Source organism: Aquila chrysaetos, chromosome 3 (genome assembly GCF_900496995.4).
Source record: "Aquila chrysaetos chrysaetos chromosome 3, bAquChr1.4, whole genome shotgun sequence".
Lineage (NCBI taxonomy): Eukaryota > Metazoa > Chordata > Aves > Accipitriformes > Accipitridae > Aquila > Aquila chrysaetos.
Genome location: NC_044006.1, coordinates 456,662 through 482,259, shown reverse-complemented (window position 1 = coordinate 482,259; position 25,598 = coordinate 456,662). Strand labels below are relative to the sequence as shown.

Here is a 25,598-nt window from a genome sequence, read left to right as displayed (position 1 = left end):
GCACGGAGGGAAGCCATCGTGGGTGCGTTAAATTCAGAGCGGCGACGCCAGCCTGCCTCGCCTTGCGTTCGTCTCGCTGCTCTGCCTCACCGCCGCCGCTGCGGCGGGGCCCCGGCCGCGTCCCTGCAGGCCAGGCCGCGGCTGAACCGGCAGGACGGAGGCCGCTCGCCCCGCGGCCGCCTCCTCGGAACCCGCCCCAGCCCCAGACACACACCGCGTGTCCCCCCGGGGCTCCCGCCCGTCCCCCTCCCGCCCCGCTCGCCGCACCGGGCCGCACCGAGCCCGCCGGCGCCGTTGCCATGGTGTGCTCGTCACTTCCGGCGCGCGGCCGGGGCGTCGCGGACCGATGACGCGCTGGGCCCCGCGCTTCCGGTGGCGCGGGCGGGGAGCGGGGCCGGGGCCGGGGCCGGGGCCGCCGCCATGGGCGCCGCCCGCGATGCGGAGCAGCAGCCGGGACCACCGGGCGAGGAGGGCCTGGGCGGCGCCGAGGAACAGCTGGTCAGCACGGTGAGGCGGGGCGCCGGGGCCGGGGCCGGGCGGGCGGCGGGCGGGCCGCGGCTGACGCGTGTGTCCCGCAGAGCCCCTGGAACATCATGATCAAGCACCGGCAGGTGCAGCGGCGCGGCCGGCGCTCCCAGATGACCACCAGGTACCGACCGGGCCGGCGGGGAGCTGGGTCGGGGCGGGAAGGGAAGTGAGCCGGGCAGGGGCGGCGGTGGGGGAGTCCGGGCCGGCCAGACCCCGGGGGGAAGGTCGAACAGAGGGACTGGGCTGGACCAGACCGGCTGGACTGGGCACCAGACCGGAGGGGACAATCTGGGTTAGCCCAGAGCGGGGCAGGGGGTGTCCCACGCCCCCCCGCCTGACTCCTCCGCCTTCAGCTTCACAGATCCGGCCGTGTCCATGGACCTGCTGCGAGCTGTCCTGCAGCCCAGCATCAACGAGGAAATCCGGGGCGTCTTCAACAAGTACATGAAGGTGAGAGCTGCGGGGACAGGCCCCGACACCCCCTCCCATCGCGGGTTGCGTACAGAGAGCTCAGTTCCCAGGCACCACACGCGGCTGTCGCATCTGTCTCATAGCCGCCGGTGTGTGGGCGCAGCGTGGGAGCTGGGCCCCTGTGCCTGCCCCGACACTGCCTGGCTGCTCAGGCTCTAACCCTCTCCTGCCGCCTCCTCTCCAGTTTTTCCAGAAGGCAGCAATCAACGTGCGCGATAATGTCGGGGAGGAGGTGGACCCAGAGCAGCTCATCCAGGAGACCTGCCGGAGCTGCCTGGAGCAGGTGGGTGCTAGCAAGGGGCTCTGCTCCCTCAACAGAGCCTGGCACCTGGCCGAGCAGAGCAGCATGGCTAGGACGTGTCCTTCTTAATGGCTTTGCCATTAGCCAAGGCGGGGAGACATCCGCAGCCCTTGCGTGGTTGCTGTGCTTGGCTTCATTCTCACTGGGAAGAGGGGAGCAGTCAGGGCCGGGCAGCTCGTGCCGCTGCTTTCCACTGCTGCTGTCGGGATGTGTCGCATAGCTGGAGCCTCCACAGAGATTGGCCCCTGTCGGAGAGTCCTGGGGGGGTAGGGCAGGGTTTTTTTCTTTTACATCTTGCTTTTGTGCCAGTTGCCCAGACTTTATCATTCTCAGATTGTGCTTTTGCATCTCACCATCTGTGAAAGCGCTGCATGGCAGCACTCTGAAAGCAGAGCTTTTACAGGGTTTTCGGGTAGATACACGGAAGTGGGGGTTGCTGGCAGGTTCCTCTCTGGACCCAGAATCGGGTAACCCTTCTTTCTTTTCCTGCAGGCCAAACTGCTGTTCTCTGATGGCAAAAAGGTTGTTCCCAGGTTGCCCCACGAGCAGGCAGTACCAAAGGTAAAAGTTGTTATTGTTCCCAGAGGCTTGAATGACTTGTAAGAGCTGGGAGAAGGAGGAGAAGGGTTGGAATTGCTTTGTTCTCTGCCTCTTCTTGTCCGTTCAGTGCACTAGCAAGGAGGCAGAGCTGGGGGTTGTTAGGCTAGGAGGGAGCAGTACCTGCAAGGCAAGGAAAATCCCAGGCACAGTCGCTGCTTGTTGCAGTTTGGTGCTTCTCACTGAGACGGGCTGAGGTCGGTGTTTCCCTGTATGCTTGTTCTGCTCTCTGCCTCGAGCGCAGCGAAGGAGAGAGCAGCCGGCTGGATGCGTGGGGCCCTGCCCACCTGGTGGGGAGAAGGGCCCTGCTCATCCCACTGCCATTCCTCTTCCAGCGTGCCCGACAGGTGGATGAGGAGCTGAATCGTCGAGGGAGCCCTGTTCCCAAAAAGGTAGGAAGGTTTTCCGCACAAGGGATTTTATGTTTCAGGAAGCCTGCTACTCATTCCTGGCCATTCCCACAGTATGAGCTCGTGCAGGTGCACGGCAGCTTTTGGGATGCCTTGGAGGTGCTCGCTCTTGTGCCAGCCAGCTTTTCTCCTTGTGACAAAAACGGCAGCTTCCCTGGGAAGGGGAAGGTAACAGAGAGGGTTCTTTCAGCCTGCACAGCTGAGTCACTGAAGGATTTCTTCCTTGCAGAGAAAGGGGCGGCCTCCAGGACAGAGCCTGTCGAACGATCGTGGGGTCTCAGGCATGGCTGCGTGAGTATGGGTCCTGCGCTAGAGCCCTTATTTTGGGAGGGCGGGGGGGGAAATGAGGTTGCCCAAATGAGGGGTACAGAAACCCCACGGTCTCCTTCCCCTCCTGCAGAAAGGAGAGGTGCAGGGGAGCGCCAGAGAGCAGGCAGGAGGGGTTTAGGTTGAGGTGTTCCCCCCAGGAGGCAAAGACCTTCAAGGAAGCGGTTTTAAACAGACCTAAAGGGGTGAAAAGGTCTCGGTGGACCATTCAGAGTGAGCAGCGTGAGACACGGGTGTCGGTGGGATCTTGGCAGCCGGGGAGAGGAGAACGTGGGCAAAGATGAGGGTCTGGAGCTGGGCACCGTAGGGGAATGGAGGGTGTGAATGAAGGCAGGTCTGGAAGGGCTAGGCCTCAATCCCTGCTGCTGGTGCCACGGTGGTGACTGCGCTGGTCCCGCAGGGACTTGTTCTTACAGCGTTTTCCTTCCCCTCAGGTGGAAGCTCAAAGTCTCTGAGCCCGTGAGAAGGGATGGACCAAAGGTATTGGCTGGCCGACACTGCTGGGCTCACCCTCTCCTCCCCTTTGCTTCTGCCAGCAGAGCCCTACTGCTGCGGGAGCAGAGGACAGTGCCTGGAGCTGTGCTCTGCCCCGACGGGCTCCTGCAGCGCAGGAGAGAAGCAAGAAGAGGAGCGAAGTGCCTGGAGGCCTTTGCTTGTCTCCCCCAGGCACTGTAGCCTGTAGCTCTGCGGTGTGGTGCCGCTGTTAGGAGACCTGGGGGAGAGCAGTGGTAGCCAGGAGGATCCCACAAGTGTTTCCCATGAGGGAAACTGCTTAGATCAGCCCAGAGGGAATGTAACTTCCCTCCTCTGCAGAAGTCCGGAGGTCTGTGGCCAGCTCCCTCCCTCCCAGGCCGGGGGCGGTTCCGAGGTTCCCCGTCAGAGAGCTGAGGCTCGTGGAGCATGGGCCGGCAGCAGCTTCATTTCTAATGTTGCCCCTTTTCCAATTGCTCTGTAGTGGGATCCATCCCGACTGACTGAAACCACAACCTTTGTGCTGGGATCTCGAGCAAACAAGTAAGGAATGGCCCTGTCGATGGAGGGTGGTGTCTCCAAGGCAGGAGCCCGTAAGACTCCTCCCGTCACTTCGCTTCTCTGCCTCGAAAGCAGCAGGAAGGGCTTGGGGAGGAGAGGAGGTGTCCCTGTACCACCGCAGCCGCCCTCCACACTGGTGTAACACCCCTTCGTGTTCCTCTTTCAGAGCTCTCGGGATGGGAGGAACAAGAGGGCGACTCTACATCAAGCATCCCCACCTCTTTAAGGTCAGATGCCGCTGCAGGACGCTTCCTCCTTTGGGGTTTGCTCAGAAACGGTTTCTGATGGGAATCGGGAGCGTGTGCTTCAGCTGGCTTGTTTTCTTCCTCCCCCACGCCCTTGTTTGTTACCTCGGAGCATGTACACACGCGGTCCGGCTAGCACACTGGAACATAAGTTAACGGCTTAGCGCAGCCTCCGAGGTGGTGGGTTTGCCCGGAGCCAGGGCTCAAGGTCGGAGAAAGAGCAGGCAGAGCTGAGCCCTCCGCGCCGGCAGCCCCCGGCGGGCAGCACCGCCCGGGGAGGGGGCAACGCGCCGGAGCGGGGCGCAGCGTCCCAGCAGGAGGGTGGTCAGAGCGGAAGGTCTGTTGCCTGTGTTCAGCTAGGTCCTTGCTGCTTTATTGCAGTACGCAGCCGACCCGCAAGATAAGCACTGGCTGGCAGAGCAGCAGCACATGAGGGCCACTGGGGGAAAGATGGTGAGTACGCCCGGGCTCGCGGCTCCTGCAGCCGGCGGGAACCGCGCAGAGACCCACCGCAGGGCTAGGACGGGCGGAGGAGCGGCGAGCCAGGCCGCGGGCGGCACGCTGCGGGAAAGGCGGCTTCGGCAGGAGGCTAGGCAGGGCGCGCGGAGGCAGAGGCGCTGCCGGGGCGCGGCGGAGCTCCGTCCGCTGCCCCTCGGGATTCGGGCGAGGGCGAGTAGCCGCGGGCCAGGAGACGCAGCCGGCTCTGGGCCAGCCGGGGACGGGGGACGTGGCGTTGCCCTCGCCGCCACCGGAGCGGGTGCGCGGCCGCCCTGAGGTGTCCCCCCACCTTGTGCCACAGGCCTACCTCCTCATCGAAGAGGATATTCGGGATCTGGCTGCCAGTGACGATTACAGGTGAGGACCGAAGGAGGGGTGCCGAGTCTGGGGCTGCTGCCCTGGGGGGCTTCCACCGTGCCCGCCCTCGCTGCTGCATTGCAGGGGGACCCCGTGCTGGAGGGGCTCTGCTCCGTGCCGGTTGGGGGGCTCGGTGCCGAGGGCTAGGTGCTGGTTGGGGAGTTGGTACCGGGGGTCCATGGTTGGGTGCCGGGGTTCGGTGCTGGCTGGGGGTCTGTGGTGGGTGCAGGGGTCCATGGTGGGCGCAGAGGGTTGGGGTTTGGTGCTGGTTGGGGGTCTGTCGTGGGTGCAGGGGTCTGTGGTGGGTGCTGGGGGTTGGGGTTTGGTGCTGGTTGGGGGTCCGTGGTGGGTGCCGGGGGTTGGGGTTCGGTGGTGGGTGCGGGGGTCCCTCCGTCTCACCCCTCCTCTCCCCAGGGACTCCGTCGACCTGCGGCTGGAGGAACTGAAGCCCTTCGTCCCGCCGGCGTGGATGACGGAGAAGATGCAGAAGCACATGGAGACGCTTCGCCGCGGGGGGGACGCGCCGCCCCCCGAGGGCCCCCCCGAATCCTGAGGGCCCCCCCCCGGGCCCCCAATAAAGCTGCTTCGCACTCGCCTCCGCCGCCTCCTGGGGACGGGGGGTGTCTGGCCCTTTAAGGGCCCGCCGGGACCCGCGGCTCCGCCTCGCGGGGTCAACGGCCAATCGCCACCTTTCCGCGGCGCCGCCCGGCGGCCAATCGGCGGCCGACCGGCAGTTACCGTGGCAGCCGCATCCCCGGCGAGCGGCGATTGGCCGGCTCGAACGGAGCTGAGAGCTGATTGGCGGAGGGGACGCACGTTGGAAACATTCAAACGGGGCGCGGGCGCGGGGCGGGACCGGACGGGACGGGGCCGCCGCAGCGGAGAGTGTCCTGCACCGCACCGGGATCGGGACCGGGCCGCACCGCCGGAGAGACCTCCGCACCGCTGTTCCGGACCGGAGAGCCCCGCTAGGAGACCTCGGACCGCCGCTCGGCACCGGGAGAGCCGCGGCGGGGGCCGGGTCCTGCGCCGCGGGCGGGCGGTAGGGAGGAAGGGAGCGGAGCCCGGTGCGGCGCCGCCCGGGAGCGGGAGTCGGGCAGCGGCTGCCGGAGGCGGGTGCGTCGCCCAGCGCCCCCGGGAGCTGCCATGGCCTCGCAGAACGCCGACCCCGCCGCCGTGCCCAGCGCAGCCGCCCGCAAAGCGGCCGAGGCGGGGGCCACGGCGGCCCGCGGCTCGGTGGGGAAGAGGTGAGCTGGGGCCGGGAACGGGGCCGGGGGCTGCCCCGCCGGACCGGACCGGTAACGTGTGCTTCCCCCCGCAGGCTGCAGCAGGAGCTGATGGCGCTCATGGTGAGTGGGGTCCCGGGGGGGGGGGGGGGGGGGGGGGGGGGGGGTCGGGGTCCCGGGGCCCGCCGGTGAGGGGGTTGTCCCGGACCGCCCTGACTCGCTGCCCCCGCAGATGTCCGGTGACAAAGGCATCTCCGCTTTCCCCGAGTCCGACAACCTCTTCAAGTGGATCGGGACCATTGACGGTGCCGCCGGCACGGTGAGCGACGGGGACTCCGGCTTGGTGGGGGCTCCCTGGCCCCACTCCCCCCGGCTGAGGGCGGTTTCAGTCCCATCCTGTCCCCCCTGCCCCCAGCTGGGGCTCCCCCTGCATCTCAGGGGCTGGGGCTGCCCCCCCCCCCCCCCCCCCCAGGCTGTGGCCCCCGGCCCTGACTCCTGCCCCCCCAGGCCTACGAGGAGCTGCGGTACAAGCTGTCGCTGGAGTTCCCCAGCGGGTACCCCTACACCGCGCCCACGGTGCGGTTCCTGACGCCCTGCTACCACCCCAACGTCGACACCCAGGGCAACATCTGCCTCGACATCCTCAAGGACAAGTGGTCGGCCCTCTACGACGTCCGCACCATCCTGCTCTCCATCCAGAGCCTGCTGGCAGGTGGGGCCCGCAGCCACGCTGCAGGGGGGTCCTGGGGGGGGGGGTGCTGGGGCTGCCCCCACAGCGCTGGGCAGCGGGGCTCAGGGGTCCAGGCCACTCCACCTGCTGACCTAGTCCCTGTCCCCAGAGCCGAACATCGAGAGCCCCCTGAATACGCACGCCGCCGAGCTCTGGAAGAACCAAGCTGGTGAGTGGCCCCCCTTCACCCCCCACCCCCAGGGTGGGCAGCAGCACAGCCCCCTGACCCCGCTGCGTCCTGCTGCCTGCCTGGCTCTGTGGCTGCCCCGTGACCCTCAGCCCCGTGCCCCCCCCCTCTCTCCTCAGCCTACAAGAAATACGTTCGGGAGACATACGCCAAGCAGGCCAAGAGCCAGGAAACCTGACCCACGCCGCCGCCTCTCCCTGTTGTGCTTGGGTCCCTGCCCGCTCCCTGTCTGGCCGCTCCCCCCGGCTTTCTGTATCATAGGCTGTTTTTAAATTAATTTTGCAGTACGAGCCACGGTTAATGTATAAATAAATGCATGTTTATAACTTCTTCCGGGGGTTTCATTGCAGCCCGGCGCCCTGTGAGTGCCCGGAGGCACCTTCTCTGGGTCAGCCTGGCCCCAGGGTCCAGCCAGTGCTTCTGCGAGCGTGGGCAGGAAGGGAGGGATGCTGATGCCCGTGGGGTAACAGGGCCTTTATTAACACTTGGGGTGCCTGGAGCTCGTCCTTCTTCCCTCCACAGGGTGGGAGCAGCCCCCAGCATCGTCTGCCCAGGGGGGTAATGCAGCGCTCTGTCCCCTGCTCTGTGATGCCTGAGTGGGCATGGGGGGTGCCAGCCCTGCCACCTTCTCTCCTGCCCCCCAGTCAGAGGATCCTGCAGCAGTGCCCGGCGTGAGACCCCTCCCGAGCCGCCCCAGCTGCAGGGGCTGCAGTGCCACCCATCCCTGCTGGCTGCGTGGCCTCCACTGTCCACGGTGGGATGTTGGCTCTGCTCTCCATCTCCACCAGTGTGGCTCTCACCTGCTCGATCTCTTCCTCCAGGCACGGGGTGGCCGGGGGCTGTGCAGGACCCCCCCCTCGCCGGCTTCCCTTGTGGCTGGGCAGTCCCCGGCTCCCCAGCCCAGTGCGCAGTGGGGTTGTGCCCCCCCCCCTGCATGGAGAAGAGCTGGCAGAGGTGGTGGGCTCGGCGCAGATCCTGCAGGAAGAGCTCCAGGGTGGAGAGGAAGAGCACCCACAGCCTCTCCAGCTCCCGCCGCTCCTCGGGGCTCGCCGACGCCTGCCGCAGCCCTGCCAGCAGCGTGCGTTGCAGCCCTGTGGGACGAGGGGCACTGAGCTGGGGTGGCCCCAGAACCCTTCCACCAGCCCTGCTGTGGGTGCAGGGGGGGCACCGTGGCCGCTGCCCGGTGCAGCAGCCCCCTCCTTACCGGTGCTGAGGTCGCGGGCCTCCGCGCTCCTCCTGCGCCGCTCCTCTCGCAGCCGGGGGCTGTCGGCGCTGCCCCCGAGCTGCAGCACCAGCAGCCGGTGCCCGGCCGTGGCCTTGCAGAGGGCGGCCTGGGCCGCCGCGCACGTCCCCGCTGCCCCCGGCATGCGGCACGCATCCCCTCTCCCTGGTGCCATCGTGCCCTGTGAGGATGGGGCAGGGTCGGGCCCCTCCGCGGTGTCCCCTGGCTGTCCGGGGGGTCAGCTCCCCTGTGCTGCTGCACCGCGGGGATGTGACAGTCTGAGACGTGTCCGTGTGCCCCTCCAGCTGCAAGGTGGTGGTCTCGCTGTCTCCACGTAGGCCAGGCGCTCCCTGGACCCTACCCACCCCAGCGTGGGGACCGTCCCCCCCTTGTCCCCCTAGTGCGCTCCTCCCCAGCTGGAGAGGCTGCACGGAGCCGCTGCAGGTCCCCGGGGAGCAGTGATGCATGGTGGGCTGGCACAGGCTGTCCAAGCACACAGGCTCCAGCATCGCCTTGACCCTGCAGGGAGGGGGGTGCTGCTGCTGCCCCCCCCCCCCCAACCTTCTAGCCAGGTCCTCTGTGCCTTCTGTGTGGGACATGGGGGTCCTGAGTGGGTAGGCAGTGGTGGCTCCCGAGATCCCCTGTGGTCCCGTAGCAGGCAGGAGCAGATGCCCAGGACTCCCAGAGCTTTGCTGCCCACTGGGACCCGCTGGGGCCGTGCTCCCTCGCCCACTGGCGTGTGAACTGGCTGCTCCGCATGGAAAGTCTGAGCTCAGCGCTGGCGCCCGCCCAGCAGCCCGTGGGAACCACGGTCCCACGCTGCCCCTGAGCCCCACTGGCACAGCCCCGCGGGGTGAGCCCGACCAGCACGAGGCACCCATCCAAACATGTCCATCCTGGGGAGCGGTGCAGGGGGCATGGTGCTGCGGCCCCCTCCCCACACAAACCCGGTGAATTTCTGCACCAGCAACTCAAGCCTTTCCCCTTTTATTGAGGCTCAGACTGAAACTGCATGCGACAGACTGGAGGAAAAGCTCGGCCGCCAGCAGCGGGGCAAGACTAGAGCCCTGGCGCAGGGCAGGGTCCCAGCCAGTGTGGGCGGCCGGGGGCCGGGTGCTGCGGAGCTGCTGCTCCCCGGATGGTGGTGGAGCAAGGCTGGGGGCAGCGGCCGGCCCGAGGAATGTCTGGTCCCTTACTGCACACCCTCCATCATCTTCAGGAACTCTGCAAGAGAGCGGCACCCTCAGCCCACGGCCCTGCCCAGGGCACACAGCACAGGGGCTTGGCCAGGGCTGTCGCTCACCATCGAAGTCGATGCGGCCGTCGTTGTTCTTGTCTGAGTCCTTCATCAGATCCTCTATGTCCTCCTCAGTGACGTGCTCCCCGGTGGCCCTCAGGATCTCGCCCAGCTCCTCGATGTCAATGAACCCGTCTGCGTTCCTGCAGGAGGGTGAGGGCAGGATGTGGCCCCGCTCGCCCCCGTGGGCAGGATGGGCAGGCATCGCCCCCCCACTCACCGGTCGAAGACGCGGAAGCAGTTGGCCAACTCCTCCTCAGACTTGCCCTTGGCGTCCTCCTTCATCTGGCGCACCATCATCACCAGGAACTCCTCGAAGTCAATGGTGCCGCTGCCTGCGGGGAGGAATCCGAGTGTGGGTCAGGCTGCCCATCTGGCGCCCACCGCCCGCCACCCACTGCCGAGGGCTGCTCACCATCCTCGTCCACCTCCTCTATGATGGCGTCCAGCTCCTCCTTGGTGGGGTTCTGCCCCAACATCCTCATCACCGTCCCCAGCTCCTTGGTGCTGATGTCCCCGCCGCCATCCGCATCAAACATGTCAAAGGCGGCCTTGAACTCTGTGGGGAAGGGGGGGGTGGTCAGCGCCGGGCAGCGTGTGGGATGGGGGCCACAGCAGCGGGACAGAGCCTGGCCCCGCGCCTTGGCAGGGTCTGGCCCCTCTCCCCACCGCCCCCGCGCTCACCCGCGATCATCTCCTCGCTGAGGAAGGCGCGGGCTTCCGCCTGCTGGTCTGTCTGCAAGGCAAGGGAGCAGGGTCACCGCAGCCGCCGGCATCGTGCCTGGGAGCCCCTCGCACAGTGCCGCCCCAGGGGTGCTGGGAGAGCCCCTGCCCAGCTGGAGGACGCTGCCGTGCCGGGGCGAGCCGCGGCCCCCGGTAATCTCCGCAGCTCCGGTGCCACCCGGGCGCCTGCGAGGGCAGTGGGCTGCAGGCAGCCGCCTGCCCCGGGGCCCCCTGCCAGCCGGGGCGGCTCCGTGGCGCAGGGGCCACGGTCCCCTTGTGCAGCCTTGGCATCCCAGGCACGCAGCGCTATTTTTGGGATCTCCTCGATTCCCCTTATAGGGATCAGCGGGGCTGCAGCCACGGGCACCTGTCGGCCCCGATCGAGTTTCTCCTGGAGGCGCGGGCCGGCCGCGGAGCCGGCAGCGATGTCGTGTCGCATGACCCAGCGCTCGGCTTTCAGCCACCCACTGCCACCGCCGCCTCTGTGCAGCCCTGAGTTCCAGCCAGGGCTCAGCCGGCGTCTCCGGGCACCCGTCCCCCTCGGGCAGCCGTGCAGTTCTCCCGCGGGGCCCTGCACTGCCCCAACACCTCTCTGCCCTCGCCCACCCCGGTCAGCCCAGCCCCAGGGACCGTCTCCCCGCCGACATCCGCGGAGGCACCTCGGCAGCCCAGATCCCCTGGGTGCATGCGGTGCCCGATGCCTCCTGCCCTACCGGGTCACGTCCCGGCACGCAGCACATGGCACACAGCACGCGGCACGCGGCAGCATGAGGGCTCTTACCATTGAAGGCATTTCTGCTGCTTCCCTCCCCCAGGGAGTCACCACCTCCTGCAGCAGAAGACCCCAGAAGCTCGCTGGTGCCCCTGGCACCCCAATTTGTAGGGTCCCCGCCGTGCAGCATGCCCCCAGCTGCTGGCCCCCCCCCGGCCCCGGCAGCCTATCAGCTCCCCAGCGGCAATCCGGCCCCGCTCATTGGCAATGGGTGCATTTTACCTAATTTAGCCAAAGCGCTATTGGCCAAGAGCTGTGGATTAAACGTGGGTCTGAAGCTGGGATAGAAATTCAAGCCCTCCGGGGAGGGACACTGGAGCCTTGGCAGGAGGGCAGCTCTGCCCCCCCCCCAGCAACCGCCCCCCAAGGTGGCTCAGCAAGGAGAGGGTTAAAAATAGCGCTGGAGCCGCCAGCATCACCCAGACAAGGGGGCCACGGCTTCCCCCTGCCCGAGCTGTCTGCCCCAGCGCTGTGGGCACGGACCATCGCCCACTCCGCTGCCGAACCCACCGCCCTGCCTGGGGCAGGTTCCCAGCATGGGGCCGGGCTCCCCCTGTGGCGTCCCCTCCCTCACTCCTGCAAGACCCCGGGGTCTCCAGCCTCGCCCCGCCATCTCCAGCCCCCTCCCTTCACCCCCATTTTCTGCTCGGGTGGGCCGGGGCAGAGCTGCATTGCGGCACCCTGCCCAAGATGAGGAAGGGGCACCTGGGTGGGCCCTGGGGCATGAAGCCCCTGAGGGGACACGGCACATGCCCCCCTGTGGTACTGGGTCCCCGGTGTCATTGGCACCCGGCTCCCAGGTCCGGAAAAGCCCCTGTCTTTCCATGCTGCTGGTAGAGTGGGAAACCTGCCCGGGCATCTCCTTGAAGGTTCTGCCCTCGCACGCTGCAGCCCACGCCAGCCACCTTTGCCAGGGGCTAGTGGCTTTGGGGAGGTGCTGGCCAGGTGGGCTGTGCCCCAAGGGGGTTGCACGGGGGCTGGGGGCTGCAGCGGGGTCAGGCTGACAGCACCCTGTCCCGCAAGGTCCCAGCGCCGGGGACATCCAGGAGGTTCCCTGGCTCTTGGTTTTGCCGGGACCCCCATTCCCCGGGTGGGAGCTGGGGACAGGTGTCCCACCCTGCCTGGAGGGCTGGGGAGGCTTTGGGGCCCCCCAGGCACTGGGTGCAGAAGCCCCCCCAGACCCGACCGTGCTCAGGGGAGCGCAGGGATCCCCGTCCGAGCCCAGGCAGGGTGCAGGGTGCCGGAGCAGGGTGCAGGGTGCCGGAGCAGGGCGCAGCGGGCGAGCAGGGGCAGAGCGATGGCAGCAGCTGGGCTGGTTCCTCGATATTAATAGACATTCCCAAGAAAGCGGCGAGGAGGGAGCGGGCGCGGTGCTAAATAAGGCAGGGCGAGCGCCCGGGGTGCAGCCCAGCCGCACGGGGTGCGTGGCGAGGGCGGCGGGGTGCCAGGGCAGCCCAGGGGACGTCCCGGGGTCCCGGGGTCTGGGTCCCGGGGTCTGGGGGTCCCGCGGTATGGGGGTCCCGGGGTAGCAGGACCCCCGGCCCCCCCAGTGCCGGGGTGCGGGGCTCCGGTGGCCCCAGGCGGGGGGACCCGGGGCCCTGCCAGGACGGCCCGGGCAGGGGACAAGGGGAGCGGGGACCGGGTGCGCTCGGGCAGGCGCCCGGCTCGGCCCGGGCAGCGGCGGGCGGCGGAGGGCAGGGACTGCGGGCAGCGCCGGGCAGCCCTGCTCTGACCCGGGCCGGGCCGGGCCGGGCCGGCGCCGCCGCCGCCGCGATCCGGGTTCCCGGCGGAGGCGGAGCCGCGCGGGGAGGATCCCGGGACGAGCCGCGGCGGAGCGGCCATCGCTCGGCACCGCCCGGCTCGGCACGGCACGGCACGGCCCGGACCGGGCCAGCACGGTACGGACCGGGCCGGCAGCGCCCGCGGCGGGGACGCGGCTGCACCGGGCCGGGGGCGGGAGCGGGGCCGGGGGTGGGGGGTCCCGGGGCCGGGGGGTCCCGCGGACGGGCTGTCCCAGCCCAGGCCCGTGCTGTGCCCTCGGCCGCCGGCGTGGCGGGCAGCCCCTGGCCCCCTGCCCGTCCCGCCGCGCTGGGGCAACCGGGCCTGACCCCCGCTTCGGCAGCTGGGCCGGACGGGATGGCCGCCCGCATCCTGCACCGCCTGCGGCACGCGCTGGCCGGCGAAGGCGGCCGGGAGGAGCGGGCGTGCGGCGGCTCCGAGGCCGAGGACTGCCCGGAGAGCTCGGAGCTGGAGGACGACACGGAGGGGCTGTCGACGCGCCTCAGCGGCACCCTGAGCTTCACCAGCCACGAGGAGGAGGAGGAGGAGGAGGAGGAGGATGGTGCTGGAGACGAGCTGGGGGAGCCACCGCAGCCGACCGGCACGGCAGCGGGTGCGGAAGACGGAGGCAGGTGCTGGGGCCGGTGTGCTGGGGGGGCCCCGGGCGGCCGGGACAGCAGCACCCTGGGGGGGGGACCCAAGCGATGTTGGGGGCCGGCGGCCCGGAGACGTCGGGGCGCTGGCAGAGCCCCGTCCCCAGGACGGGTGGGCTGACACCCCTCTCCCGGTGCAGAGTGGGGCCCCGCGGCGGAGCGCCCCGGCGGCAGCCTGCTGACCCGGCAGCTGCAGGAGCTGTGGAAGAAATCGCGGGGCAGCCTGGTGCCCCAGCGGCTGCTCTTCGAGGTCACCAGCGCCAGCGTGGTCAGCGAGCGCTCCTCCAAGTACGTGGTGAGTGAGCCCGGCGGGGCTGGGTGGGCGCGGGACGGGCACAGGGGTGGGCGCGGGTCCTGCTTCCTCCTGGGGCAGGGGTCCCACGGGGCTGGCGCTTATTTCTCTCTGTCTTTCCCCGTGCTGCTCGGACGGTGCTGGCGGCTCAGATGAGCCTCAGGTAACTATCGCCGACGGGTGCTGTGGCGGCCCAGCCTGCTCCCCCCCTGCCTGGGCAAACCCCCCCGTGGCCCCTCTGCGGCCACACACCCGGCTCTGCCCGGCCCCGCGGGAGCAGCGTGCCCGCGGCGCTGCCCTGACGCCCGGCTCCCCCACAGCTCTACACCATCTACCTGATCCGCTCCGGCCGGTTCGACAAGGCCCCCGCCGCCATCGCCCGGCGCTACTCGGACTTTGAGCGGCTGAACCGCCGCTTGCGCTGCCGCTTCGGCTGCGACATGGCCGGCATCGCCTTCCCTAGGAAGAGGCTGCGCCGGAACTTCACCGCCGAGACCATCGCCAAGCGGAGCCGAGCCTTCGAGCAGTTCCTGTCCCACCTGCACTCCATCGCCGAGATCCGCCGCTCCCCCGAGTTCCTCGAGTTCTTCTTCCTGCAGGACCTGCAGGCTGCGCAGCGCCTGACCTGCACCGGCATGTACCGCGAAGCCCTGGCCACCTGGGCCAACGCCTACCGGCTGCAGGACCGGCTGGGGGTCTGCGGCTCCGGCCGCTTCCTCCTGACGCTGGCCGGGCTGGCCGTCTGCCACCAGGAGCTGGACGAGCTCGGCGAGGCCCACGGCTTCTGCGAGCAGGCGCTGCAGCTGCTGGAGGCCCAAGGCAGCCACCCGCTGCTGGGGCCCTTCCTGCAGGCCCACGTCCACCTGGCCTGGAAGGTGGGCAAGGACAAGCGGCGCTCGGAGGCCCGGCTGCAGGACCTACGGGAGGCCGGGCCGCCCCTGCAGCAGCAGCCCACCCTGAAGGAGTGCCTGATCAAGGAGCCTCTGGAGTGAGCGTCGTCCCACCGCCGCCGCCCGCGCCGGCAGGAGGGCAAGGCGCCGCGTGGGGCTCGTGCCCAGGGGCGGCCGGGAGCAGCGAGGGCGATGCCGTGGTTGGGGATGGGGCAGGGAGGCAGCGCTGTGCTCCCGCAGGCAGCACGGCACACGCCTGGGAGCTGCCTCGAAAATGCACTTTCTCTGTGGTTAGTCTGTCCCGCGGGGCCGGGCGCTCACCGGTGCTCACCACCCGCACCGGCACGGCCGGGAGCCAGCTCCCCCTCTGCGGGGGGCTTCTAGAGTGGACGGGACTTTAGCTGGGATATACTGGCACTGCGTTAAGGGAAGGCTTCTGGCAGGGTCCGGGGCTCTTGCCAGGAGCTTCCCGTAAAACCTATGTAACAAAAAGGACTTTATTTAATAAAGTCTTGGTGGGAAGAAGAGCAGGGTTCCTGCTGTGTCTGTTCAGCTTCACTTCCCCCGGGGTACCATCGGCAGGAAGCCTCGAGCCCCCCACCCTGAGGTGGGAGCTGCCTCCTCCCCTTTCCCTGGCTCCCAGCAGCTGGGCCCTCTCCCAAGCCCAGCCCTGGGAAAGAGACCGAGGGCGAGCAGAAGCAGCAACTGACAAGGGGCACAAGGAGGGCAGGAGAAGTGAGAAGGGGAAGCCACGTGCCATGGTAGCACTTTCCCTTCCTGCGACCCAGCCTGCTGTGGAGGCAGAGCCCCCCCCGTCCCCCCCTGTGCTGCCCACCCTCCCCCTGCCAGGAGAGGCTCCCTCGGGCGAGCACAACCACGGGGACCAAGGGGACAAACTCCAGGGGACAGAGCCCAGCTGTTCACCTGACGGCTTTATTTAAGGCAGGTGAAGGGTGCCTGATCGTCGTGTGTTAGGTTATGTGCTGTGCAGCTGGCAGTCAGTCGCAGCGGACGCCTCTGTGGGTCCCCATTCGCCACAGAGGGCCTCTGGCACCAGCACTCCCCGCAGTGCTGGATCCAGCCCTGTCTCCTTCGACGCTTCTTCCCGCTGCCGCCCAGGTCCTGCTTTGCCCGCATCTGTTATGGTCCTGGGGTCCCTCCTCGGCATGCCCGAGCCCCAGCCCGCGGGGGTTCCTCAGCTAGAGCTTGCTCTGGTTTGGCTTTTGCTCCACCCTGATGACTCCCTCCTGCGCGCAGGTGACAGCCAGGACCCCATCCCGGCGCCACAGCCGTCCCTGCACGAGTCCCCGGCACCCGCCTGCAGAGAGAGCCTGTCAGATCCTGGCCCGCTGCCCCCCCGGGATAGGCAGAGCTGGTTTTTGCCACATGGGTCCCTGGGGAACATGGTGAGGACTCACCGGCCCAGGGGCTCTCGCACTCATACAGCATCCAGTGGTCTGCTCGGAAGGGCGCATGGAACCACATGGAATGGTCGAGGGACACCAGGAACTTGATGTGGTACTGCCGGTGCGGGAGCAGAGCCGTGCCCAGGAAGGCATAGTCGGAGATGTAGGCGGCCACGCAGCAGTGCACCTTCATGTCAGTCTCTCCTGCAAAGCAACCGGCACTGCCCGTCCCCCGCAGGGTGCCCATGGGACAAGCCTGGGCACATAGCGCGAGGCAAAGCCCCGGGAGCTCTGCTTCCCTGAGGGTCAGCTGCTGGCCAAGCAGAGCTGAGATGCTCTTTCAGACCCACTCCCCTTGCTGTGCCCCCCCCCGGCGAAAGCCCGCCGTGGCTGAGCACGGCACACGGGCATCGCTTCATGCTCCAGCACCCACATCTGTGTTTCAGCCTCGAAATTCCCAGGCTTTCCTGCAGACTTTGGGCGCAGGCAGCCTCTGAGATGCAACCCTCTCGGCCCACTCCATCGCGAGCATGCTCCACAGGGCGAGCTTGAGCCTGAGCCCTCGGCTTGTGAGGCAGCTGGACCACCCTCCTGGTGGGACCCACCTATGTAGCCTCGTGCTCGCACCCAGAAGAGCTGCTTTGGCTCCTGTGGCTCCAAGCAGAATATATCTGGTGGGTTCACGGGTTTGATATCAATCGGCACATCTTCGGCTTGAATCTTGTTGAGATGCTTTCTGTATCTCTCCGCCAAGTTAGGATTCCTGTAGACCAACCCAGAGAAGTGAGGTTAATGCCAGGCTGGCCAGGGGCATGTTCTGCTGGCAGCAGCTTCAGCCCAGGGACCCAGGGCTACACGGAAAGGCAGGAGGAGCACGGCTCCTGCCTTGCCCTGTCCTGCTTCTTTCTCTACTGCCTTCCCAGGTGTATTTGGGGACTCCTCAGGCAGTCACCCCAATCCCTGCGCCTCCCTAAGCCCCAGCCACAGATGAGGGCGTCCCTGGCATGCCCCTTCCATCCCACTCACTGAAGAAACTTCTGGATAAGCTCCTCTTGCGTCAGCAGCTCCTCAGGGGGTGGGACGGTAGGCATGGTGAACTGGTGCTGCACTGGGCTCCCCTGGGAGAGCTGGAAGGAGGCCTGGCAGGTAAAGATTGGCTTTCCGTGCTGGATGGCCTTTACAGAACGGACAGAGAAGCTCTTCCCCGTACGGGTCCGCTCCACCTCGTACAGCACCGGCACCTTGGGGTCTCCTGGGACAGAAAAAGAGACGTTCTGCCGTTGGGCCACCGCGCACCACAGAGGGGACCTGACCTACAGAGGCCGAGCACTGGGGCCAGGCGGGCCGAGCCCACTGCGCCCTGAGCTGGCAGTGCCCCCCACACCCCCCCTCTGCCCTGCCGCAGCCGGGATGGCGGCACCTCCTCACCCCTGTGGGGCTCAGCCCCGGCTTCCCCAGCCCCTCGGTTGCTGGATTCACTGCCCGGCCCCGGTCCCGCCACAGGCCCCAGCCTGCCCGACCCCCCGCCCCGCTGCCGCCTCTCAGCCCCGGGCACCCCACGATCAGCATCCCGCCCCGGTCCCTGACCGGCTCCCCCCACCCCGGCCCCCCCAGCCGCCGGGTCTCACCGGCTCGGCCCCGCTTCCCGCAGCCCGGTTCCCCCCGGGCCCGGCCCACCTGCCCGCACGAAGTAGCAGTGCAGCGAGTGGACCTGCTCGTCGCGGCTAACGGCCCGGGCGGCCGCCACCAGGGCCTGCCCCACGATCTGCCCGCCGAAGAGGCGCTGCGTAGCGGGCACCCAGTGGTGCCGGCCCCTGCGGGGGAGAAGGCGGCGGCGGTGAGGGCGGCGGCGGCGGCGGGGAGGGCGGCCGGGACCCGGCGGCCCGGCGGCCCGGCGCACCTGAAGAGGTCGAGCTCCAGCCGCTCCAGGTTCAGCACGCTGGTGATCAGCACGCTCCGCAGGTCCCCGGGCGGCGGCCGCCCCGGCCCCGGCCCCGGCCCCGGTCCCCCGCCGTCGCCCGCAGCCGCCATCTCCTCTGCGACCCAGAACCGGCGCCACTGACAGCGTGCGAAGTACCGCCCACCCGCGGGGCGGGGAAGGCCAGCTGATTGGGCCGCCGAGCCGCCAGTCACGCGGGCGGTGGCGGAAAACCCTGGGCCGGTTGGCTCGCTTCCCGGCAATCGGGTGAGGACGCCTCTGATTGGTCACAGTTCGGGCGTGGGCGGTGCCCCAGCTGGTTCAATACAAAGCGGCGGGGGGCGGCGGGCTCCTTCCGGGGACGCGGAGACCGCGGGGCCGGGCCGCGGTGCCCGCCATGGAGCTGGGGTCCCGCTTCAGGAGCTACGAGGACTTCAGGGAGCGCTTCCGCGCCTACAAGCTGGCGCAGGGGTTCCGCTACGGCCTGCGGAGCTGCGTCTCCGTCCGCTGCCACAACCGGCGGCACGGCACCGCCGTCCGCGAGGACGTCGTGTAAGGGCCGCCCCGGCGCCGCGGCCCCCGCGGTGTGCTCGGTGCTCGGGGGCGGGGGGGTGTCGGTGGTCCCCGGGGGAGGCCCGGCGCAGTCTCCGGCAACCGGAACGCCCCGCAGGCAGGGCCGTCAGCCGGTTGTCGGTCCCCAGCCGGGCGCTGTTCCCCCGGGGCCGGAGCTCTTGCCGGTGCCTGGCTGCGTGCCCTCACCAGCGAGCCGTTCCCGAGGTCAGCAGGGTAAATCCCGACAGCGTCGCACGCCTGCGGAGAAGAACGCCGCCGGTTATGTCGCGCACCTGCCGTTTTCAGAGCCTCGGCTGTTCTCGTGCCGCCCTTACCCAGCTCTGTCCCAGCCCTCTCGCTCTCCGCTCCTTCCCCGGCTGGCGCTCTGCTGTCTGGGTCTGCTGCTTAGCTCTGCTGTACTAATTCTCTCTGCCTCTTGTTGCAAAACCTGTAGCTTGGATCTTTGAAGTCATCCTTCTGGGATGTTGCTGGCCAACTACAGCTCCCGCCTTTTTCCGCTCAAGGAGCAAGACGCTAAATACCGGCGTCTGTTGGCATTCCCTGGCTGCCTTTACCTCACCGCGATGGAGGGGTGTTGTCAGGTTTCCCTCTCGCAGTACCCGATTCCGCAGCCTTCGCCTACCAGAGCAGGTCTAGTGATAACGTCTCGTTTCTGTCCAAGTTGGTGGATCCGCTCGTGTGCGCAGAGGATGCAAGGTCGTTCTGCAGTTACACAACTGCTCCCCTTGCCTTCTTAAAATGTAATTTAATCCCATGCCTTGAAGCCTTTCTTGCAATGTTCTAACCTGCTCCTCCAGACGCAGAGGAGTTGCAGAAATGATATGTGGTTTAGGGGAGTAAGACCGAAATATGCAGGTATCGAGTTTGGGTCAATGGCTTTGCAACAGAGGTGCCGTTGGGAATGACAGCCAGGGCTGCTTGGTGGTGTCTGGTCGTGGCTGTTGTAACTCTTGATTCCGTCACTCCTCCTGCGTTTGAGCTTTCTTACCCCAGGCTTCACTGAGCAGAAAGCCAGCCTGTGTGTCTGACTGGCGTACGTGGTTTTCATGTGCTCACTAATTGAATATAGAGTTGGCATGCAAGAAAAGTCTAAACTAAGTGCTGGCAGCCTACACCGCCATTGCTGACCCCACTAATGCTTTCTCAATGTTTGCAGGTTCATGCAAGTGAAGTTTGGTTGTGCCCGGACCCAAAAATACAGCAAGAAGAGAAAACAGCAGCCCAGCTTGTGTCCGGCTTATTTTGTGTTGCAATATAAGGAGGACATTGACCAGCTCGTAATCAGCGAACTGAACAGTGACCACATCCATGCGGACCCGGTGTTTTCCCTGACCAGAGCTGCCACCGCGACGGCAAGCACCGTGGCACGCGACGGCCCTGCAACAGAACTGTGTGAGCAGCAGCAGGCGGGTGGGACCAACAGCAGTGCTGAGGCGCATGAGGACTCGCACACGGTCGCAGGACAACCGGTGGACGGGGCGCCTTCTCCGTATGGGGCTCCCGCGCTCCCTGAAGCAGCGAAGGAAAATGCCTCAGCGCTCGTCAGGGTGGCTGAGGTCATGAAAACCTTCCTAAGGGTGGACAGGGGCTCGTTGGCCTCCATCAGCGCAGACAGTGACCATGGCCTGGACAGACTCAGTTTCCAGACCAGCAAGATGAAGGGCTCGTTTATGCAGTTCCCCGAGAGCCTCCTGCTGCACAGGGTGCTGAGCGAGGGGGGACACGTTCTCTACGCTCTCCTTGTAGAGAGTGAGGAGCGAGTGGGGAAAGTGGTGCACTTGTCACTGCTGAAGGATGACACAGCATCCAGCGTCAGGAAAATGCTGACCGTCTTCAAGGAGTTCAACCCCGAGTGGCAAAAGGTCCAGACTGTTTTCGTGGACGTGTCCTTCTTTCACAAAGCCATTCTCCAAGAGCTCTTTCCCGCTGCCCAGGTGCTCCTTTCTGTCTATCACACTGTCCGACTGCTCGAGAAGAATGTGAGGGAAGCAGAAATCTCCTTTTCGCTCAAGCAGAACTTGACGCTGGCCTTGCAGAAGGCCGTGTTTTCCCCTTCGGCTGCAAGTCTGGATGCCCTCTCCCAGCTGGTGAAGCGTGTGGTCAGCCCAGAGCTGTACAACTATCTGCAAGCCAACTGGTTCTGCTGCGAGCTGCTGTGGTGCCTGCACGCAGAGAAAGGTCTGCAGTCCTGCGGCACGCACATGGACAGCCTGGACCTCATCACGCACCAGATATCCAGCCTCTTCAGCCGGCAGCCGTCCTTGGAGGCGAGCGTTCTTCATTTTCTGGAGTGTGCGGACTGCCTTGATTCCAGGAGCTTGGAAAGCCTGAACCGGGGCTCCTCGAGCACCGAGGAGGACGGTTGGAGCAGCCTCCAGGAGCAGCCTGACGCGCGTGCCAGTGCTGCAGCAGGACCAGGCCCCGTTTCTGGCTCTCCGGCTCTTGCCGAGTGCCCCGAGCCCACTGGGCAGGCTGCCGCGGTGGGGACGGACAGCATGCTGGCCACACTGTGGGAATGCTGCACGGACCTGGGCTCCTGGCTGTGCCTGAAGGAGTGGGAGGTGGTGCAGACGTCCACCCAGCTGCTCAGCCCGGTGCCGGGCAGCCTCACCGTTCAGCTGCTGGAGGACGCACACCGGGTGAGCCGGGACTGCCGCAGCTGCAGCTGCTGCTTCCACCGCCGCTACCGGCTCCCCTGCAGGCACGTCCTGGCCGTGCTGCAGGCGCACCGGGGACGTGTGGAGGAGGGCATGGTGTGCAGGCGCTGGCAGAGGAGGTACCAGCGGCTCCCGGCCCCCGGGGCCGGTCCCCTGGGCCGCGGCAGGGGCTCGGCGGGCAACCGGTCGGAGGGCAGGGGGGAGAAAGTCCGGTCCCTCAGCCTGGAGCTGGCCAACCTGCTGATGCAGTGCGAGGGGCAGGAGCTGGAGGAGCGCAGCTCGGCACTGGCGGCGATCCTGGCTGCCTGGGCTCGGTCACCGGGGCCGCCGGCCGGGAAGGAGGAGCCGGTGCCCCCGCACTGCTCCGGGTAACGGGGACACCGAGGAGATGCGTGATGGCGGAGGGGAGCTCCCGGCCGGCCCCGGCCCCGTGCGCTGTACCGCGGCTGCTCCGGGCAGCGCCCGGGCCCCCCGGTCCCGGCAGCGATGGGCCGTGCCCGGCCGGTACCGGCGGCGGTGCCGGGGGCGCGCCCGGCCGGCAGGGGGCCCCAAACGCCGCCCGACGTCATGGCGCGCCCCACGGTGATTGGCGGTGTCCCCGGCAGAGAGCGGGGCACGCCGGGATACACTCCCTCCCGGAACGAAGCGGGGCACGCCGGGATATGTCCCCCCGGTAGCGGCGGCCGCGGGGGGGGGACGTGCCGCCGCGGGGCCGCGGCCGAGCGCTCCCGGCCCCGGTAGGGCTGGCGATGGCGCAGGCCCCGCCGGGCCCGGGCCGCGGCTCCCTGGTGGCCTACGAGCTGGGCGCGGGCGGCCGCATGGCCTCCGTCAGCTTCCAGAGCGCCGCCATGGGCGGCGTCTTCGCCCGCTTCCCCCGGGCGCTGCTGGTGCACCGGGCCGCTGGGCCGGCCGGCCGGGTCCTCTACGTCTTCCTGGTGGCCGGACCGGCCCCGGGGCTGCGGGGCGGCATGGCCAGGGTGGTGCACCTCGCCGTCCCGCGGGACGAGTCGGCAGGGAGCCTGGCCCGCATGTACGGGGCGTTCCGGGCCTTCAACCCCGCCTGGGCCGAGACCCGGCTCCTGCTGGTGGGGCCCGGCCTCCGCCAGCCGCCCGCGCTCGCCCAGGCCTTTCCGTCAGCGGAGGTGCAGCTCTCCATCTTCCACCTCTGCAAGAGCCTGCAGCAGCAGGTCCAGCGGCTGGCCTTGGAGGGCCGCACCGAGCGCCTGATCCTGGCCGCCCTGAGCGACACCGTGCACGCAGCCACTGAGAGCAGCCGCAGGAAGATGCATGCGCTCCTGAGGGACCTCGTGGCGCCTGACTTGCTGCCTCAGCTCCATATTCGCTGGCTGCTCGATGATGAGATCTGGGCCGCGCACAGGGAGAGGAGTTGGGGGGAGGCCAGTAACTACTTTAGGGACCTGGAGATCGTCACCCAGGGGTTAAGCCAGGTTTTCAGCGCTGAGCTCTCTCTGGAGAGCTGCATCACCTCCTTAGCCTGGCACTACCAAAAGTGTGTTTCTAAGAGCCCTCCTGATGCCGCGACGTGCTCTGCTCCCCATCTTGATCACCGTGCCGCTTGGGCAGCTCCCCAAAGCCTGCCTGCCTCGGGTTCGCCTCTCACCCCTGTGGTGTGCCAGGGTAAGCTGCCTCAGAGCTCCGTCCAGGCCTCCCCCACCACAGCAGCAGCTCAGCAGCAGCAGCCGGTGCCAGCTTCTCTCACAGCTGCTAAGAGTCCTGTGATTGTTCTCCAGAGTCGACCAGCAGCTCCTCAGCTCCCTACAGCTCTTCAGCATCAGCCTGAAACCCCCCAGGCTCTCCTCCTCCAGAGTGAGCCCATGAGCCCTCAGTCCTCATTAGATCCTTCCTCTCCTGCAGCTAAACCGGAGGCCACAGAAAACCTGGAGGGTGACAGTGAAGAGGAGATTAACAGGAGGACCGAGGAAGGCATCAAGCAGTCTTTGAGTGATATTTGCACAGAGCCTGCTGCCAGGCTGTGCCTGAGCGAGTTTGCGGTAGTTCAGAAGTCCGTGCAGCTGATAGGCACTGGGGAAGATGCTCTCAGCATACAGGTTCTGGAGGATGCCCACAGGGTTGACATGAAAGGCCTGAGCAGCTGCACTTGCCACTTCAACCAGGTCTTCCAGCTGCCCTGCCGGCACATCCTGGCCGTGCTGAATTCGGACAGGAAGACCTTGCAGCCAGAGATGCTCAGGAGACAGTGGCGGAAGGGATGTGATGCCCATCAGGCCGGTCAAGACAGCGCTGATGGGCTCTTGGAGATCCTGAAGAGCTCCTGGAATGAGTCTTTGGATAAATCCCTGGTGGTGTCCTTCCTCATGGCAGAGGTCAGCCGGCTTCTCACCCACTGCAGCAGGGAGGAGTTTGAGCACAGGTACAGGACACTCCGGGAGCTGGCTGACAGCTGGATTGGGCCCTACGTCGAGGTGAAGCTCTAGCACTGAGCGGGAGCCGAGCTGGCCGCTCTGTGTGTGAGCCCTCGGGAGCAGCGGGGCAGCAGATGTGCAGGAGACCTGTTTGTCACTCTACTGGTGTCCTGGCTTCCACATGCACTCCCTTCAGCCTGCCACCCTGTCAAGGCTCGGCATGGAAGGGGCAGTTTGGGCTCCTTATCTGCTGAGTGAGTGTCACCTCTTGCACAGGGCAGCTGAGGAACCGGATTGGGAACTCCGGATCATGCTGGAATGGTAGCTGGCTGCTGACCTGGCTAACAGGAGACGTGGCTGAGAGCCAACCACAGGTGGTGTGGTGTGGGAGGTGACGGTATAATAACATGTGACAAAATTACTTGATCTGCGGCCAGCACCTGCAGGTCCTTCCAGCATCCAGCTGCGATGTGTTGTGCAAGAAAGCCAATAAATCGGCATTGTATTGCTCGGGAGCTGCATCTGTCTCTGTGCCAGCGCCTCCCTGCCGGCAGGATGGGACGGTGGGTCTCACTCGGCCTGTGAGATCAGGCAGGGCTTGGGACGGTGCTTCTTGGTGGTCTTGTCTCATTGCGGTGCCCTCCAGTTAGTGGAGTGAGCCGGCTAGTTAGGAGGCAGCAGATCCAGAGGGTGGCAATCTCTGCTGCCAGCAGCACAGTCTGTGGTCTGGAGCAGAAGAGTTGTTTGTCTGGTTACGGCAGCTGCTCTCAGTTCCTTAAAACGGGGAACCCACCCTCCCTTGTCAACAGCTCATGTGCTGGGGGAGGCAGGAGGGGTGCTGGGGGTCACAGCAGGGCAAACAAAGCTGCGGTGAGGTGGAGAGCAAAGGCTTTAAACATACGGGGTGGGGGAGGAAAAATGCCGAGAAGAGTAAACAAGGCCTGGTCCTCGGGCGTTGTTCTCAGGCTGGGTGAGCTCCCCGTCCCCCCTTGCCAGCAAGAACAACTCCAGTACCAGCAGCTCTGAAGCCCGTTGTGTTGGGACACGGCAGGCTGTGTCCTGCAGGACGTGGCGGGGGGCATCAGAGACCTCGCTCATCGCTGTGTTTCAGTCACAATTGGTGTTTTCCCCGATTGATGCTTGCTTCATTAATGTTTTGGTTTCGGTAGAGTTGGCCCGTTGCAGGAGTAGGACTGCTGCGTGGTTGGGGATTTCCTCTTGATTGAGGGTTTTGTAACATTATCTGATAGTATCGAATCCCGCTGACTAAATATAGTGTAGTGTTTCCTAAAACACCCTTCTGTAAACTTGGAGCTGCTTGTTTAACCCCTTAGCTGTGCTGTAGAAGAGGCCTGGAGGGCTCTGCCTGCTGGCCCCCTCCCCATCTCTCTTCCTGGCGCGTGTGGGCACCCCTCTGATTTTCGGAGGGCTCTTGCCTCTGCCTCTTGCTCTGTGCAGCTCTGACGCTGCCTTCCCTCCCAGCCCAGCCCAGGCACTGCGGGAACACCAGCTGCCGTCCCCACCAGCTGAAGGACGAGGGGTCTGGAGGAGGGCCCAGTGCCGGCTCCTGGAGCTGGGGAGTGCAGGGCTCCCCTTCCCAGCTGGCGGGATAGCTGGACCCTGCGCCAGGTCACCGTGACCGCCTCTGTGGCCACAGGCATGTGCCTGAGCAACAGCTGCTGCCAGCGCAGCTCCCTGGGCGCTGTGGGTTTCCCTCCGGCATCCGCCCCGTCCCCCTCCACATTGGGAGCACAGGAAATAACTCATCCTCGCTCTCGGGGTAAACATCTTTCCCAAGAGTGAAACTGCCTGGCCAGGACAACCACCCGGCTGTAATTTACCCTCCACGTGAGCATCGTGCCGTGCCCTCCCGTGCTCCACCCAGCCCAGCCCTTGCTCTGATCCACCTGGGTGATCCCAGCTTCGTTCATGGGCCACAGAGAGGTCCTGAGCCCGGCTTTGTTCCTTGCTGGAGAGGGAGCTGCTCCCACAAGTGGCTGCTGAAGCGCAGGGGGGGTCCTAGCCCCCCGAGCCCTCCTTTGATGGGACTCTTCCCACCTTACTGGAAGGCAGCTCCCCTGAAGCACCCCATGCAGCCCCACAAAATGGCCTGACATGGAAGG

General features: G+C 66.8%; 8 protein-coding genes across 15 annotated transcripts; 5 read left to right on the top strand and 3 right to left on the bottom strand.

The window, feature by feature from the left end:
* Positions 1–362: 362 nt before the first annotated feature.
* DNTTIP1 (deoxynucleotidyltransferase terminal interacting protein 1) lies at positions 363–5,361 on the top strand. 5 transcript variants are annotated; one of them, XM_030010242.2, is made up of 13 exons: positions 364–507; positions 579–649; positions 882–978; positions 1,184–1,282; positions 1,793–1,861; positions 2,233–2,289; positions 2,537–2,598; positions 3,069–3,114; positions 3,590–3,648; positions 3,833–3,893; positions 4,293–4,364; positions 4,711–4,791; positions 4,908–4,931. In XM_030010242.2, the coding sequence occupies exons 1-12, from the start codon at positions 421–423 to the stop codon at positions 4,768–4,770; spliced, it is 840 nt and encodes a 279-aa protein (XP_029866102.1). In that variant the 5' UTR covers positions 364–420; the 3' UTR covers positions 4,771–4,791; positions 4,908–4,931. The 5 variants fall into 5 exon arrangements, with proteins under 5 accessions (XP_029866100.1, XP_029866102.1, XP_029866101.1 ...); XM_030010238.2 differs by lacking the exon at positions 4,908–4,931 and adding an exon at positions 5,181–5,361 and having other exon boundaries at positions 365–507; positions 4,711–4,766; XM_030010239.2 differs by lacking the exon at positions 4,908–4,931 and adding an exon at positions 5,181–5,361 and having other exon boundaries at positions 368–498; positions 4,711–4,766.
* A 102-nt stretch (positions 5,362–5,463) lies between these two features.
* UBE2C (ubiquitin conjugating enzyme E2 C) lies at positions 5,464–7,239 on the top strand. Its single transcript, XM_030010245.1, has 6 exons — positions 5,464–6,013; positions 6,088–6,115; positions 6,225–6,311; positions 6,500–6,704; positions 6,832–6,891; positions 7,029–7,239. Exons 1-6 carry the CDS (start codon positions 5,913–5,915, stop codon positions 7,085–7,087), a joined length of 540 nt encoding a protein of 179 aa, XP_029866105.1. The 5' UTR covers positions 5,464–5,912; the 3' UTR covers positions 7,088–7,239.
* Positions 7,240–7,369: 130 nt separating this feature from the next.
* Positions 7,370–8,532, bottom strand: LOC115339780 (regulator of G-protein signaling 9-binding protein-like). Its single transcript, XM_030010244.1, is given in 3 exon segments — positions 7,370–7,838; positions 7,840–8,000; positions 8,114–8,532. Coding segments are annotated over 3 exon segments (639 nt in total). The 5' UTR covers positions 8,307–8,532; the 3' UTR covers positions 7,370–7,553.
* Positions 8,533–9,102: 570 nt separating this feature from the next.
* Positions 9,103–11,091, bottom strand: TNNC2 (troponin C2, fast skeletal type). The gene is made up of 6 exons (XM_030010700.1): positions 10,933–11,091; positions 10,113–10,164; positions 9,844–9,987; positions 9,649–9,763; positions 9,435–9,571; positions 9,103–9,355 (listed from the first exon to the last, which is right to left on the bottom strand). Exons 1-6 carry the CDS (start codon positions 10,942–10,944, stop codon positions 9,324–9,326), a joined length of 492 nt encoding a protein of 163 aa, XP_029866560.1. The 5' UTR covers positions 10,945–11,091; the 3' UTR covers positions 9,103–9,323.
* A 1,604-nt stretch (positions 11,092–12,695) lies between these two features.
* On the top strand, positions 12,696–15,062 carry SNX21 (sorting nexin family member 21). Of its 4 annotated transcripts, XM_030010541.2 has the most exons (5): positions 12,696–12,821; positions 13,046–13,334; positions 13,496–13,650; positions 13,800–13,810; positions 13,968–15,062. In XM_030010541.2, exons 2-5 carry the CDS (start codon positions 13,060–13,062, stop codon positions 14,637–14,639), a joined length of 1,113 nt encoding a protein of 370 aa, XP_029866401.1. In that variant the 5' UTR covers positions 12,696–12,821; positions 13,046–13,059; the 3' UTR covers positions 14,640–15,062. The 4 variants fall into 4 exon arrangements, with proteins under 4 accessions (XP_029866401.1, XP_029866402.1, XP_029866403.1 ...); XM_030010542.2 differs by lacking the exons at positions 12,696–12,821; positions 13,800–13,810 and having other exon boundaries at positions 12,942–13,330; XM_030010543.2 differs by lacking the exons at positions 12,696–12,821; positions 13,800–13,810 and having other exon boundaries at positions 12,942–13,334; positions 13,496–13,643.
* A 390-nt stretch (positions 15,063–15,452) lies between these two features.
* On the bottom strand, positions 15,453–18,142 carry ACOT8 (acyl-CoA thioesterase 8; the record flags this gene model as incomplete). Its single annotated transcript, XM_030009914.2, has 6 exons — positions 15,453–15,855; positions 15,956–16,147; positions 16,549–16,706; positions 16,970–17,195; positions 17,621–17,757; positions 17,844–18,142. Coding segments are annotated over 6 exons (1,131 nt in total), but the record flags the coding sequence as incomplete, so codon positions are not given.
* A 71-nt stretch (positions 18,143–18,213) lies between these two features.
* Positions 18,214–21,475, top strand: ZSWIM3 (zinc finger SWIM-type containing 3). Its single transcript, XM_030009909.2, has 2 exons — positions 18,214–18,413; positions 19,591–21,475. Exons 1-2 carry the CDS (start codon positions 18,259–18,261, stop codon positions 21,461–21,463), a joined length of 2,028 nt encoding a protein of 675 aa, XP_029865769.1. The 5' UTR covers positions 18,214–18,258; the 3' UTR covers positions 21,464–21,475.
* A 365-nt stretch (positions 21,476–21,840) lies between these two features.
* Positions 21,841–23,985, top strand: ZSWIM1 (zinc finger SWIM-type containing 1). Its single transcript, XM_030009913.2, has one exon. It carries the CDS (start codon positions 21,841–21,843, stop codon positions 23,545–23,547), a length of 1,707 nt encoding a protein of 568 aa, XP_029865773.1. The 3' UTR covers positions 23,548–23,985.
* Positions 23,986–25,598: the final 1,613 nt, after the last annotated feature.